This window comes from Cyclopterus lumpus, chromosome 14 (genome assembly GCF_009769545.1).
Source record: "Cyclopterus lumpus isolate fCycLum1 chromosome 14, fCycLum1.pri, whole genome shotgun sequence".
Lineage (NCBI taxonomy): Eukaryota > Metazoa > Chordata > Actinopteri > Perciformes > Cyclopteridae > Cyclopterus > Cyclopterus lumpus.
This window is the reverse complement of record NC_046979.1, coordinates 9069085-9082918: the sequence shown is the minus strand read 5'-3', so window position 1 is coordinate 9082918 and position 13834 is coordinate 9069085. Positions and strand designations below refer to the sequence as shown.

At 42.3% G+C, this 13834-nt stretch overlaps 1 protein-coding gene across 6 annotated transcripts in view; it reads left to right on the top strand.

The window, feature by feature from the left end:
* klhl13 (kelch-like family member 13) overlaps positions 1-13834 on the top strand; it is a 30809-nt gene extending 16975 nt beyond the window's left edge. For all 6 annotated transcript variants that reach the window (XM_034549806.1, XM_034549803.1, XM_034549801.1 and 3 more), the window contains 6 exons: positions 438-579; positions 2025-2157; positions 3434-3630; positions 4348-5143; positions 7925-8038; positions 12767-13834. In XM_034549806.1, coding sequence (XP_034405697.1) covers positions 438-579; positions 2025-2157; positions 3434-3630; positions 4348-5143; positions 7925-8038; positions 12767-13254 — 1870 coding nt within the window. In that variant the 3' untranslated portion in view covers positions 13255-13834. The remainder of the gene's footprint in view (positions 1-437; positions 580-2024; positions 2158-3433; positions 3631-4347; positions 5144-7924; positions 8039-12766) is intronic.

The window sequence follows — 13834 nt, the reverse complement described above, 5'->3', positions numbered from 1 at the left end:
AAACCTTTTTGTCGCTGGTATCTAATCCATTCTGAGCTCTTGATTCCAAGATGTTGCAGATAAAAGATGCGCTGTGCTTTTAAAAAATATATATTTTTAAGAAGGAAGAACACTTTATTGTTCATGAAATCTGGAAGCCGCTCATCATATTTAAGACCGGTCTGTGGCCTTAGTAAAGCTGAAGTGCAGTTCCTCTTCCAAAGGCCAAAGGCCTTCTTCTCTGCCCTTGCCACAAACATTCTTGCTTTTCGAGGCCTCGAAATCCGCAACTTTCATGTGACAATTTATCTAACAATTAGGCTACCACCACCCCATATGTACCTTAAGTAGTATCACTTTGAAAACTTTCCTGTCCTACTTTCTATAAGCTAAAATTAGATGGAAACGTGTTTTGGCTACACTTTTTGAAGGGAAAACTTGTCTCCTTTTCCCAATAGATCCCTAGTGGAGGACGACGACGCTCACATGAAAGTGGCTCTGGGCTATGGTGATATGGGCATCTCTGCTCACCTTCAGCCATCAAAGACTGGAAACACACGATTCTTCACAAGCAACACGCACAGCTCAGTTGTTCTTCAGGTAAGAGTTCAGACACTGAATGTTAAGTCAAATATCATTATTGTCTGATAATAATGTTTCCATTTTGACTTCTTGTTTCTTTGGTATCCTGTGAGCAACGGAGGCTATATAGCACAATCCATGACGTTGTTGCAGGCTGGTGAAGCAGTGATTTAGATTTCTTAGCATCACTTTTGAGATAAGTCTCTAGCCAAGTTAATCTATGCCTTCTAGAAGACGACAAACTGGTTCATTTGTAAAATCAAAACTACGTTCAAGGGCTCAAGGAACAACAATTCCCATGTAGCTGGATAGTCTAACTCAAATGCCACTTAAGGAGGAGCAGGAAGTGAAACACGTCTGCACTATAAATTATTCATGAAAGGTTCTTTTAAAAGAAGTTATGGATGAAGATGTTATGTAATCTTTCAAGGGACCGTACTACAGAGGATGTTTCCAACCTGCACTTGGTGGCTGCCTCATCATGTCCCCACCGATTTTTAAATAAAGTTTAAGATCCATCTCGGCGTGTTGATGCTGGCATGGCGCTGCTCCCGTCTGTCGTCACCGGCTCTCATTGGAGATGAATGGGTGTTGGCTGCTTCCGCTGCACATTAATCTCTTGGTGTCAGAGCACAGAAAGGGAATGATGAGGATTTTTCTTTGTCCACAGTTAGTTAGCACACTCATTTGGTCTCAGTTAGCTGGTGCACTGGGAAACAATTTTCCCGTAGTGTATCACAGGAGTTTGAGTTGTTGTATGTTTTTAATATAGCACGTATTGTATGTTTTCTTACGACTTGCTATTAGAGCTACCATTTATGACTGGCTCACAGGCCATGGCAAGTAATTGGACGGCGACAAAGGATGTTTTTAACTTCATTATGTTTTCTCGTTTAATGACCAAAGCAAAAGATGTGGTGGTCAATGAAATCGGGTGTGCAGATAAGTGAGTGGGCTTGAGAAAAGAGAACCTCAGACCGCATGTGTAGACGGCCTCAGGTATGCAGCAGCCAAGCGATTTAAACAGCGGATGCAAAATATGACTTTCTAAAGACTATACCGTATAAATTTACAGTGCATCTATTCAAGCCTCTAATAACCTCTCTAATTTAAGGATGGGATTATTATTTGTTTGTCAATTAGTTCCCTGAAGAGGCTGACAAAGTAGTGAATTAATTTGTGTAGCCAAAGTCTGATATACTACCGGCAATGCCTCCATAGTGTGGCATGTCCACACTATGTTTTATGGTATAATATCCTGAAGCTCCAAGCATATCATTCTTAACCAGTTCTGTTATGTGCAAACACGATCAGTCAGACATCCCAAATAGACCTGAGGGGTCCATGAGCTTCTATCTGATATGACGTCGTCCACTTCTCTGGAATAAAACCAGGACATAGTTTAGGTCCCAGTAACACTCACCACTTGCGTGCATCCCTGACCTTTTCTCCTCGTCTCTTAGGGATTTGACCAGCTGAGGATAGAGGGTTTACTATGTGACGTCACGCTGGTGGCGGGGGACGGCGATGAAGCTTTCCCTGTACACCGCGCCATGATGGCCTCCTCGTCCGACTATTTCAAAGCCATGTTCACAGGTGGGTCCACAACGCCTTGCACTGACCAGAACACCTGCTCAACAAGGGGCTAGCCATTTTACTGGCACCAGTTGTGTTGATTTGTGTGGGTTTTGCTCTTTGTCGCGATGAAGCATGCTTTTGATTGCTTCTTATCAAATATATATATATATATATATATATATATATATATATATATATATATATATATATACATACACACACACACACACACTTTTCTTTACAAAAAAAGCATTTATTATTCATGATCATTTCCATGCTTTAACAGTCCTTTCACTGTCATTTTGCCTCCTGAGAAATTACTCAAATTGACCTTGTGCACACATCCCTCCAGGATTGTGTGTGTATATTCACAACAGTTTCCATGTTATAAAACCGCCCTGCTTCTTGTTATGCATTCATGTTCATGGCCGTTTGTAAATGTGACTTGTTGGCCTTTCTCATCTCCTCGGCCCACTCTATGCAAGTAGAACAACCTTGAATAAATTGAAATACATACCGTAAAGTGCATGAAGGGTATTTTCAGGAAGAGCAGATGAATTGTTTTGGAGGTGGAAAAGTATTTAAAACTGGAAAAAAACAATGTGCCAGGATTTTATGCCTTTTTTGTTGTTAAAACCAAGGAAAACTTGTAACACAGATGTTTGTTCGAAAAAATAACCGTACTGCTTTGATTGCACCTTGGATTAACCTTCCAATTTAAAATGAAGGTGTTTATTTTTCAGAACTCAAGTCATTTAGTACCTTGTCAATTGCATGTGTGTATATAATGAGCAGTGAAAGGGAACAGTCGGCGTGCTTCTTTGGATCTCATATTGTGACAGGAGTGGAAGTAAATGTGTAGATTTGGCATTTTAAAGTGTATGATAAAGATGAAGACTGCTCTGCAATGAGAACAAAAGGAGAGCTGCGTAAAGTAGGAGCAAGGAGAACTGTACTTGGAGTGTGCGATGGCTCATTAGTGTGAGCACAGATGCTGAGCAATGGGATTCTCCCTAAGACCTTCAATCCGTTCTCTGAGTTCTTTGACACGGAAAACATTTACACGTAATGGCATATGCATCGAAATTAAATGATGCATCGAAATTAATTAATTCAATCGGTCATATATTGGTTTGAAGAATAAAGCTTATACAACACATTTTATTCTTCAAGTAAAAAAAATAAAAATAAAAATACAAATCTAATGGATGCCGGTGTGCCCAGACGCGTCAGTCAAAACAGATTATGTACGAGTATCTACCCTTTCTCATCCCCCCACGCTCTCCTGATGCAGGTGGAATGAAAGAACAGGATTTAATGTGCATCAAGCTTCATGGAGTTAACCGAATAGGCCTGAAGAAGATCATTGACTTTATCTACACGGCCAAGTTGTCACTCAACATGGAGAATCTGCAAGACACGCTTGAGGCCGCCAGCTTCCTACAAATCCTCCCCGTGCTGGACTTCTGCAAGGTTTTTCTTATTTCTGGGGTAAGTAGTGAGACACACAAGCCAAAGCTGCACATTACTGCACAGTACACAGATTTCCTTTAGTGTTGTACATTTGCTGTTGAATATGTTAAAGGTCATTGGCTAAAATAACTTGATTTAAAAAGATTCTAATAATTGTTCCCCCAAAATGTTTTGAGTCCTGCAAGATTATTTGTTCACTTATTCAACTAACGTGATCATTCTGTCATTCTGCTTGGTGGCTAGGGAACCAGGTAAAATGTTAAAGATGCGCTAATAGAAAAATAGCAGCAGTCGGTGTGTGTGTGTGTGTGTGTGTGTATAACATTTTATTTTTATGTTAAACATACTTAAAATGGACAGTTACCCATATCAATGTATCTGGACTTTTGGGTGTTCAGAAGGTATGACCTTTTTTCTTCTTTTAAATATACTAAAATGTAACAAACTAATTTGTGTGGATGCAAATTAGGGCTGCAACTAATGATTGCAAAGATTGATTTGTTTTAGCCCTCGTATTGACTTCTAGAATTTGCTTATTTGTTTTGCCAAAACTAAAAGGTATTAAGTATACAGTGATAGAAAACAAATAAACGCAGTAGATCCTCCGATGTTCAGGCGTAGACTGAATGTTAATTCGCCTCCTGAAGCGAGTTTCTCTACACAAGTTGGTCGTAAAAATGTGTTGCCGGTCTCGGTTGCAGCTTTCCAAGATTTTAGATTTCTTCCTCCTTGCAGGTTTCTCTCGACAACTGTGTGGAGGTGGGGCGCATCGCCAACGCCTACAACCTCACGGAGGTGGACAAATATGTCAACAACTTCATCCTGAAGAACTTCCCCTCACTGCTGGGCACGGGAGAGTTCGTCAAGCTTCCGTTTGATCGCTTGGCGTTTGTGCTGTCCAGCAACAGCTTGAAACACTGCACTGAGTTGGACCTGTTCAAGGCCGCTTGCCGCTGGTTACGCTACGAGGACAGCCGCATGGACTTTGCCCCGAAGCTCATGAAGAACATCCGCTTCCCCCTCATGAACCCACAGGAACTCATCAATCACGTGCAGACAGTGGACTTTATGCGCACGGACAACACCTGTGTCAACCTTCTCCTGGAGGCCAGCAACTACCAAATGATGCCCTACATGCAGCCAGTTATGCAGTCGGAACGGACAGCCATCCGCTCGGACAGTGCCCACCTGGTCACCCTGGGCGGCGTTCTGCGCCAGCAGCTCGTCGTGAGCAAGGAGCTGCGTCTTTTCGACGAGAAGGCTCACGAGTGGAAGGCGCTGGCGCCCATGGACGCGCCCCGCTACCAACACGGCATCGCCGTCATCGGCAACTTTCTCTATGTGGTGGGTGGCCAGAGCAACTACGACACCAAAGGCAAGACGGCGGTGGACACCGTGTTCCGGTACGACCCGCGCTACAACAAGTGGATGCAGGTGGCGTGCCTTAATGAGAAGCGGACCTTCTTCCACCTCAGTGCACTCAAGGGACACCTCTACGCGGTGGGTGGGAGGAACGCTGCGGGGGAACTTGGTGAGTTTATTTCCCTGCTCGTATGTTTAGGCTTTCCTTTCAAGCAACAACGGAAGCCTTTAATTAATATTGCATGAGGTCATACACGTAAATGACTGTACAGTTTAATAAGGCTGCAAGCATACCGGTGCGGGTAAGCAAATGTCGTGCCTGCACGTCATTTGCTGTTTGAACATGTGTAATTTAATATGATTTAGAGGATGTGCACATTATTATGAACTCCTTTACGATCGACTGTAATCAGTGTGCTGTAATTATTTCAGCAAGGGCTGTACCTAATAATAATAATAATAATAATAATAATAATTTGAACCTTCATTCCTAACGTTGACATTCAAAGGTTATACTTATTAATAACTTGACGAAACTTTACACGCAATAGTCCATCTCTCTCTTTCTTTTACTTTCTCTCTGATACTCACAGCGAGCAACGCAGCTTTCTTTCCATATCTCTGTAGTAGTCTGTCAAGTGAAAAAAATATATATAAATAGATTTACAACAATTTTATGAAACATTCTGCTTCAAGCTATAGTTGTTGGTGTTTAGTCTTTCAAAAAGCATTGTTATTTTTAAAACTCTCAAGCAGCAGCACAAAGCCACAGCCGGCACACACTTAAGTATCTTTGTTGAGTTGAATACTTTAGTGCTAAAACTCAACGAATATTTAAGAGCGCAGTCTCCCTCTCAGTATTTGCATTTGGCTACAATGCCGTGTTGGATACTATCATGTTGTTTAGGTTCTGATTGCGAAGGAATTGTGTCGGATCATCTTTAGTCGGTAATCTGATTTACTTTTCATAGTTTAAAACAGAATTGTATGACATTTTCGACACACCGCTCACCCCTCTGCTAGAAGCACTTCAATGATATTGTGATATATTTATATCTGTCCATTATAGTTTGTCCCGTCTGCAATCTCAGCCCCCGTAACTGTGGACCACAGAGAGGTGCCACCCAATACTTAACTGCAGCTTTGTAACTGCAGCGGAGAGAGGGGGAGGCCACTGTGTGAGCCGTCCTCTCTTCTGGGTTATAATTAGACCAAAGGACACGGTTCACTGCCCGTCGACACAACTGCTTTACGTGCCGCTGCCCTCTCACTGCGTGTGGTTTAGCCTTGATGTTTTTCTGACGCGCCCAGCCCTGGCATTATATTTGTTTACTCTGCGTAGGTCACACGGGTGTGCTGAAAATACCCCGATTTATAAAATAAAAGCTCCACTACGTCGACACTGACGTACAGGAGGGAGCTTTCCATCTCAACGGTTTCATGGCAAAAATATAGTCAGGCTCTCTTTCTGTAAGCTGTCGTCCCCGATATCGTTCCCATATAGTGTCGCTTGATCATTTGACAAGCATTCGACAATTGTCGACGTAGTAATGCAGCACAGATCATTCACGGTAACTTTCGATCCCATTACGGGGTCCCGACCCGACATGGAACCACTGCTCTAGGTCAGAGGCGTATGCCACATAGTGATTATTACCAGATGTCACCAGCGACCAGCTCGACCCTCCGAGTGTCCTATTTTGGTGAACAGCCTGCAGGAAGCGAATATCATGCAAATTAGGCATATGACCTTCTTAGCTGATCATAGGAAAATCTAGAGTAAAACATTTTTTCCAAGAGCCTCCGGTCTCTTTAGGTAAATACACAACATGAGTTTATACTCGTGTTCATTTATTATTTGTTTATTAAAGGATTTTGAATAATGTTTTTTTTTGTTTTTGTTTTTTCCGACCCTGCTCTGCATTAATTTAATCAACTTAATTAAGTATTGTTTCCAAACATGTCTGTTCTACTTCCTCTGAGCTGCTGCAAGATTCTGTGTACAGCTCAAGGTCACTTTTCATGATGGTTGTTGAGCAAGTGGTGGAAGGCATTCACTCATTTGTCCCGCTGAGATTTCCCCCGGGTGGCGCAGACTGAGCTGCTGTATTTTAGAGTTGATATGATTTTTAATCACATCAGTCTTTGATCAGTCAAAGCCATTTAAAGCTGTTTTTATTCTTGATGTTCATCTGAGGCCACTTATTTTCTTCGACCTCTTGTCAGTTCACCAACTACTTTTCCTTTTAGCTGCACTCTGTGAAAACAAGATATTTCTTACAATCTCTCCACCCCTGTTTAAATAAATATTGTACCTCTTCATCCTGTTCGATGCAAATGGGACGTTCCTAAGCTGCGACGATAAGATGATAACTCGTCTACGGCCCATAATGCTGTGGTAAAATGTACTCTTGTGCTCCTCCGAGCGCTCGCAGATGGCATTTTGATACAAAGGCTAAAAAGTGCAAAGCACACCCTCTCCTCTGAAAATAATAATTTTTGACACTTTCATCGAAGCTTACGTCTTCGAGGGTGTACGTTTTCTTGACGCCTGTGTCTGTATCGCAGCCCGATCGCAACCCTTTTCCAAGCTCACGATGAGCCCGTGAGGTGATCGACCCTGGCTGCTTGTTCAGGCATCGCTCGCCTACGAATGCCACTCATAAATCCCTGTGTCCCTATTCTGGTTTCTCCCAGAATTTATAGCGCTATCCTCTTAGGCTTTACGATAAAAGAATCTTACAATCTCCTCATTTCCTGTGCATTCGGTGCTGGTGGGGTCGTAGAGATGTGTACTATGTATTTTAATCTGTTTTAGCTCCCACGCTGAGACCCTCCAAGGCCTCATTTGCTGCTGTTTGTCCTCCTTAGTTGTGTCTTGACCTACTTTCTACTAATGAATCTGTTTTTTTTTTTGTTTTGTTTTTTTCTGCCCCTCTTTTTCTTCAAGCTACTGTGGAGTGCTACAACCCAAGGACAAATGAATGGACATATGTTGCCAAAATGAATGAACCACATTATGGCCACGCTGGGACGGTGTATGGCGGTTATATGTATATTTCAGGTAAGATCATTTTTAATCAACCCAAATAAATGTAATGTTGGGTGAATGTGCAGTTAGCTAGTTTAAAGATGGATTTCAAGTCATTAGAATGATTGTCAGGCCATTTTTAATTCCAATTAGATCATTTCTTTCTTCACAAGAAGCAAATGGCTGATTTAGATTTTATAACGTGTGTGTGTGTGTGTGTGTGTGTGTGTGTGTGTGTGTGCAAATTGTACATCCATTAAATTCAAGGTTTTTGACGATTTCTGACTGTATGCTAATTAATTTATCATATAAAAATAGTGTCTTTTACAAATCCGTCCTCACTCACTTGATTCCTCGATGCCGAGGACACTAGTTGAAGTGAGTTTAATTTCTGCGAAGGGTTCAATGCTCAGGGCAGAAGGGGTGGACACGAGATGGCTCTTCAGGCGTCGCCTCAGTCCTTGTTCACTTCACAGGATTTAGAAACAGATCCTGCGTTATGGAGATGAGCCCTAGTTTCTCTGTGTGACTAATCCAGAGTGGTGCTACAAAGGCAGGGGATGGGAGGGGTGGAACGGAAATTGGGAAGGATGGAGCAAAGTGGAGGACTGAAGCATGAGTGGGAGGTGTAATACGGAGGAGCCTGTGTTAATCCCTCCTGGCCGTGGGTACTGCCATCGTTCTACAACACAGGAACATGGAGACTGTTCATAAACATCACAGCAGTTTTACAAACAGATTTGTTTTCTATATGTCTTCCGGTGAAACGGAGGTAAGGAAAGGACAAACACAGGGAAATGGGGAGTTAATGTTCATCTTTACACCGAATATCATTACTGGATAACGGTTACATGATAACCAGTTATCTCTCAACACGTGTATCGTGTATATAGCTAGATCAAGTAAAAATCTGTGAGAATACACAACCAAAAATAATTAACATCAGCTGTTTTTTTGTTTTTTTTATCGTTTAAAGCCACAAGTCACCGAATCAGACTGTCTTTGTGAGCCCGTGAACTATTTACAGAGACGGCCTTTTGCTATTGGAGATAGATTTGCCTCTCCAGTCTTGGTGAATTAACACACATTAACATGAACAACATTAACACCTTTGCACTTGTCACTTGCTGCACTTGCCAGCTGGGAGGCAAGTGAAAATAAAATATCCAAAACCTTGTTAACTGCAGTATTAAGCTTGTTTACAATACAGGGTGCTGATCAGCCTTCATGCTTTTTTTTTTTATTAGATACACTCCCTGATTTTGATTACTATGCACACAACCAGTTAATTAAATTTCATAATTCACATATCATTATTCCTGCAAATCTATTTTATTGATGTATACACAACTTATTAGCCACCTTATTAGTTTGTTTTCTGTTCCACATAGTAAATCATGTAACTGATATATATGTATATGTGTGTGTGTATATATATATATATATATGTGTGTGTATATATATATATATATATATATATATATATATATATATATATATATATATACCATGCATTTGCTATGTTTAGTTTTAGTTCTTAAGAAATGTTTATTTGATTTCATATTAACTAACTCTGACCTGCAACAGAAACGAATAACTAACTTCATACATGATTACTATCATTGAAACAAAAAGCAAAACTTGAATTACATTTTTATTTTGATTTCACAGTTAGTTAGCATTTCTCTTTGGATGAAAAATAACTGAGACATATTTGGGACCACACAGACTGCATGATATAGAAAGCCTAATATTAGCACGGAGCGAAGATGAAAGGCAACTTATCTCTTTTTTTTATAATGGCAACAAAAGTGAAATAATGAATACAGTAATGGTCACAGACTGAACTAATCTGCTGGTAGCCAGCTGCTTTTCAATCTTTGTTTTGCCTCAGGCTGTACTCTGCAGTGCATCGTATTTATCACTCACCCTTTTTGATATTTTAATGGATTCCTTTTGTGTTGGTTCATGTTTCACTGATGCGCTCAATAGCAAGCCAATAGCCTGGTAAATTTCAGACACAATAACACAACGTCATGCTTTGCACCTGCAGCAGCTAAGACTACATGTGATGGAGGGCTTAGGGTTAATATGAATATTAATATTTTTGTGTTACAGGATTGAAGCTTGTGAATTAGTTTTTTTTCAGCTATGGGTTATGTCCCAAGAAAGAAGCATGTATCCTGCCTCACATGAAAACAGTGTAATGGACTGTAGTGCTTTTAATGCAGAAGGTACAGAGCATTACCCATTACAGGAATGTTGTAGCACTGAGGCCCCACTGAGGCCCCACTGTAGCGGGGGGGGGTTACAGTCTTGCTGTGCAAGGTGACCCTGCTGAAGTGCAGTTCTGTGTCTGTCTGTCACAGCAGATCAGGTCACATTCTCCGGCTGTGCCGCTGCGCTGTCTGAAGGTATTCTGTCAGCTGGATGAAGCTGACAGATGCACTCAGCCCACAGAGCGTCACCGCTCAAGTGGTGCGTCAGAGTTCACACACAACTTCTGAACCAGCGCAGAGCCACTTCGCCTCTGGTTCACCGTTCTACCCCAGAGATCCGTTATTACACGACTGTTCCAGGATTTTGCTTTCGATATCGATATTTGCAAGTCGAGTTGGTAATGTGACGGTTTGTAAGGCGTTCAGTCTGCGGGCATTAGACAGTCGTCTTTCTAGACAAAATTAATGTTTTTAAGGGCCTTTTATTTATTTATTTATTATCTGACTTATGCCCCAGGGCACACACTGTGTAAGCTTCACATATAAAAGGGTTAGGTTTTTAGAGATTGTTAACTTTTAGGTTTAAAATCACAAGTGATTTTCAGAGACTTTCCATCGTGCCGGGGTGATGCACAACAAGGAGTAAGAGTCTCAGAAGCTTGGTGGTGTGGAAACAAAGCTCATTAGGCATTTTAGTGTATTGAAAAGAAAGCTGGTTTGTTTTGGTCGTTGTCTGAATTTGAGTGGAAATGGTCTCATAATTGTGGCTCATAATTGGATTATTTTAAAGGGTGGTGATCTTTAATGTCTGCAAGTTCCCCACTTAATCCTTTTCTTTTTTTTTAATATATATATATATATATATATATATATATATATTTGCTCTGCAAATAATGTGGGAAATGGTCTGCCATGTTTTTTGAGTGTTCAAAAAAAAGTATTTTCCTGCTAACAATCCCACAATGCAATGTGTTGGATTTCTTTATTTATTTTAAAGTGAAAAGAGGAACCCAAGTGAATTTGGTTGCATTTATAATTCTGGATACATACAGAGCTCACTGCATTATGTAAATGTTGACTCGTATGCTCTTGGCCATCCCATAGAGCCATCCTGTAGCTTGTCTTTGGCAATGTGCATCCTCAAGACTCTACACTTGCTTTTTGTTTTTCAGAAACAAGCACGGATTGCCAGTAGTTGTAATTAATCCCTGAGCTCAAAGTCCGGTCACTTTTTATTACTATGAGGGATTTTCGGAAAATGCTGAGTCGCCTTTTCCTGCCTCACCGCTGTCTTCATCTTCTCTTTTGTTCCCACTTCTTCCGGCACCGATTCAAACAACCAAGCGGGTCACTGGTTTTACAAGGGAACTCTATTTCATATCGACAGTACATGGCGGAAGAGGCCAATGTTTTTTAAACGGCCTGCGTGGCAGACAATACAGACAATAAACCGGTCGGTCCTGTGATATTTATAGAAGGATAAAAGCGTTTAGCTCTCTCTGACTGTCTCAATTTGGCTAAGCCTTGTCCACTCTTGGTGTCTCCCTACTGGAACTGATTAGTCATCAGAATACTGTGATACTGATCAGACATCATTGTATCAGAGAAAGGCCAAACTGAATCAGAATAGCAGCAGGGCCTCTTGGAGGAATTATAAGGGCCGTACGTACGTCTGCTGCGCCACTGTTCCCTTTTCAGGATGTTAATGGCAGATCTGCCCCGTGGACCACTTGGATAAAGATAGTGCATAGTCAGGCTATCATTTGGGTTTGATCAGTTAAGGAAGTGCAGCATCACATATGAGTCATGGCAGCTGAATAGACGGCTTAGGCCTCAACAATAACCCAAGCACACAATCACTGGGCAGCAGCAAAAGAGAGGGATTCTGCTTCTATTCGGCATGCACTGCAAATCTTATCAGAATTTGCTCCTAGTCACTCTGCCTAAGGGGAGGAGGAGTGGGCTGGCTTCCACCCAAATGCATGCTGGGATTGTGTTCCTCTTTATTTTAAGCCTTCCCTGTAGACATGTCCTGTTTTTGTTTTTTTCCTCCCCCTTTTCCCTCAGTTGTTGTGTCCCGCCGTCTACAGTCTGTTTTGTGCGTGTGCGTGTGCGCATGAGCGTTTTCGTAGCGGTGTTCCTCTTTGTACCGTGCTCATCATCGGCATTAGTTCCCGCCGTAGAAGAGAATATTGATGTCACTATTGTTTGTAACATTTGTACCAGTTTTAGTGGCTGTTGAGTTTGCGTCACGGTTTGAGAAATGGGGATTGAGGAAAGCTGGGATCTAAAAATGTACAGTCTTTGTCCTGAATCCTGTTCTCTATAATGTTGGAAGCAAATGTTCCAGTGTTATGGCTAGCGCTCCACTTGGCCTGCATGAATAAATGTAGGTTGACACGGGTGAATCAGTCACGGATCGGTCTGATTGAAGAGTGCACAAAGCTGTTTCTACTCTTCCCCCCCCCCCCCCCCCCCCCCCCCCCCCAATGATTAGTGAGGAGGCTAATTTGCGCTCTTTTTTTCCTTTTTTTGCCTGCAGGGGGAATCACTCACGACACTTTTCAGAAGGAGCTGATGTGCTTTGACCCAGATGCAGATAAATGGACTCAGAAAGCGCCCATGACGACAGTGCGCGGCCTCCACTGCATGTGCACGGTGGGCGACCGCCTTTACGTGATCGGGGGCAATCACTTTCGGGGCACCAGCGACTACGACGACGTGCTGAGCTGCGAATACTACTCCCCGGCCCTCGACTTGTGGACACCTATCGCTGCCATGTTGCGAGGCCAGAGTGACGTGGGCGTGGCCGTGTTTGAGAATAAGATCTATGTGGTGGGCGGCTACTCGTGGAACAATCGCTGCATGGTGGAAATAGTACAGAAGTACGACCCCGAGAAAGATGAATGGCACAAAGTGTTTGACTTACCCGAGTCGCTGGGCGGGATCCGAGCCTGCACACTCACAGTTTTTCCCCCTGAGGATATCTCGGGCTCGCCCTCCAGAGAGTCGCCCCTCTCGGCACCTTGATGAGTAAAGGGGGGGGAGCCCTGTTTTGCTCATACCCCCGTGACCCCTCGCCCACCCCAACCCCTTCAACAAACACTCCTTATAGACATTGTTTGCACTTCCTCTTTGGACTACGTCTGTACTGCATCCCTAAGTATCTCCAAGTCCACCTGTCCTCAAGCTGTGCAGAAACCACTCCCTAAGTGATCAAACCTACGTACCGGCAACCTAATTACGTGTTAATGTTGCACACTCGGTATATTTTGGCAGGAAATATCTTGACTTGAAAAGTGACTTTGCAACTTTTCTACCTGATGTCTACAACGTTTTCTGATGTCTCGTTTCTTTAGGCGTTCTACCTTGAGACGTTGACTACCGCACTGACTCTCCTCTAGTCTATGCCAGGTTAGATGCACGTGACTCCAGAAAGCAGAAGCTTAGGTACAATTAAAGTCCAAAACACAGCCGGTTTTTAACTCAGGGGTTGGCCCAGGCCCCTTCTACGTTGTGCTCTTACAGTTTCAGTTCTTTCCTGCTATTGCTATGAAACTGTTAACAAAATGGTGTTTTCTAAATTTAATAAACATGGTTTTGAAAATAA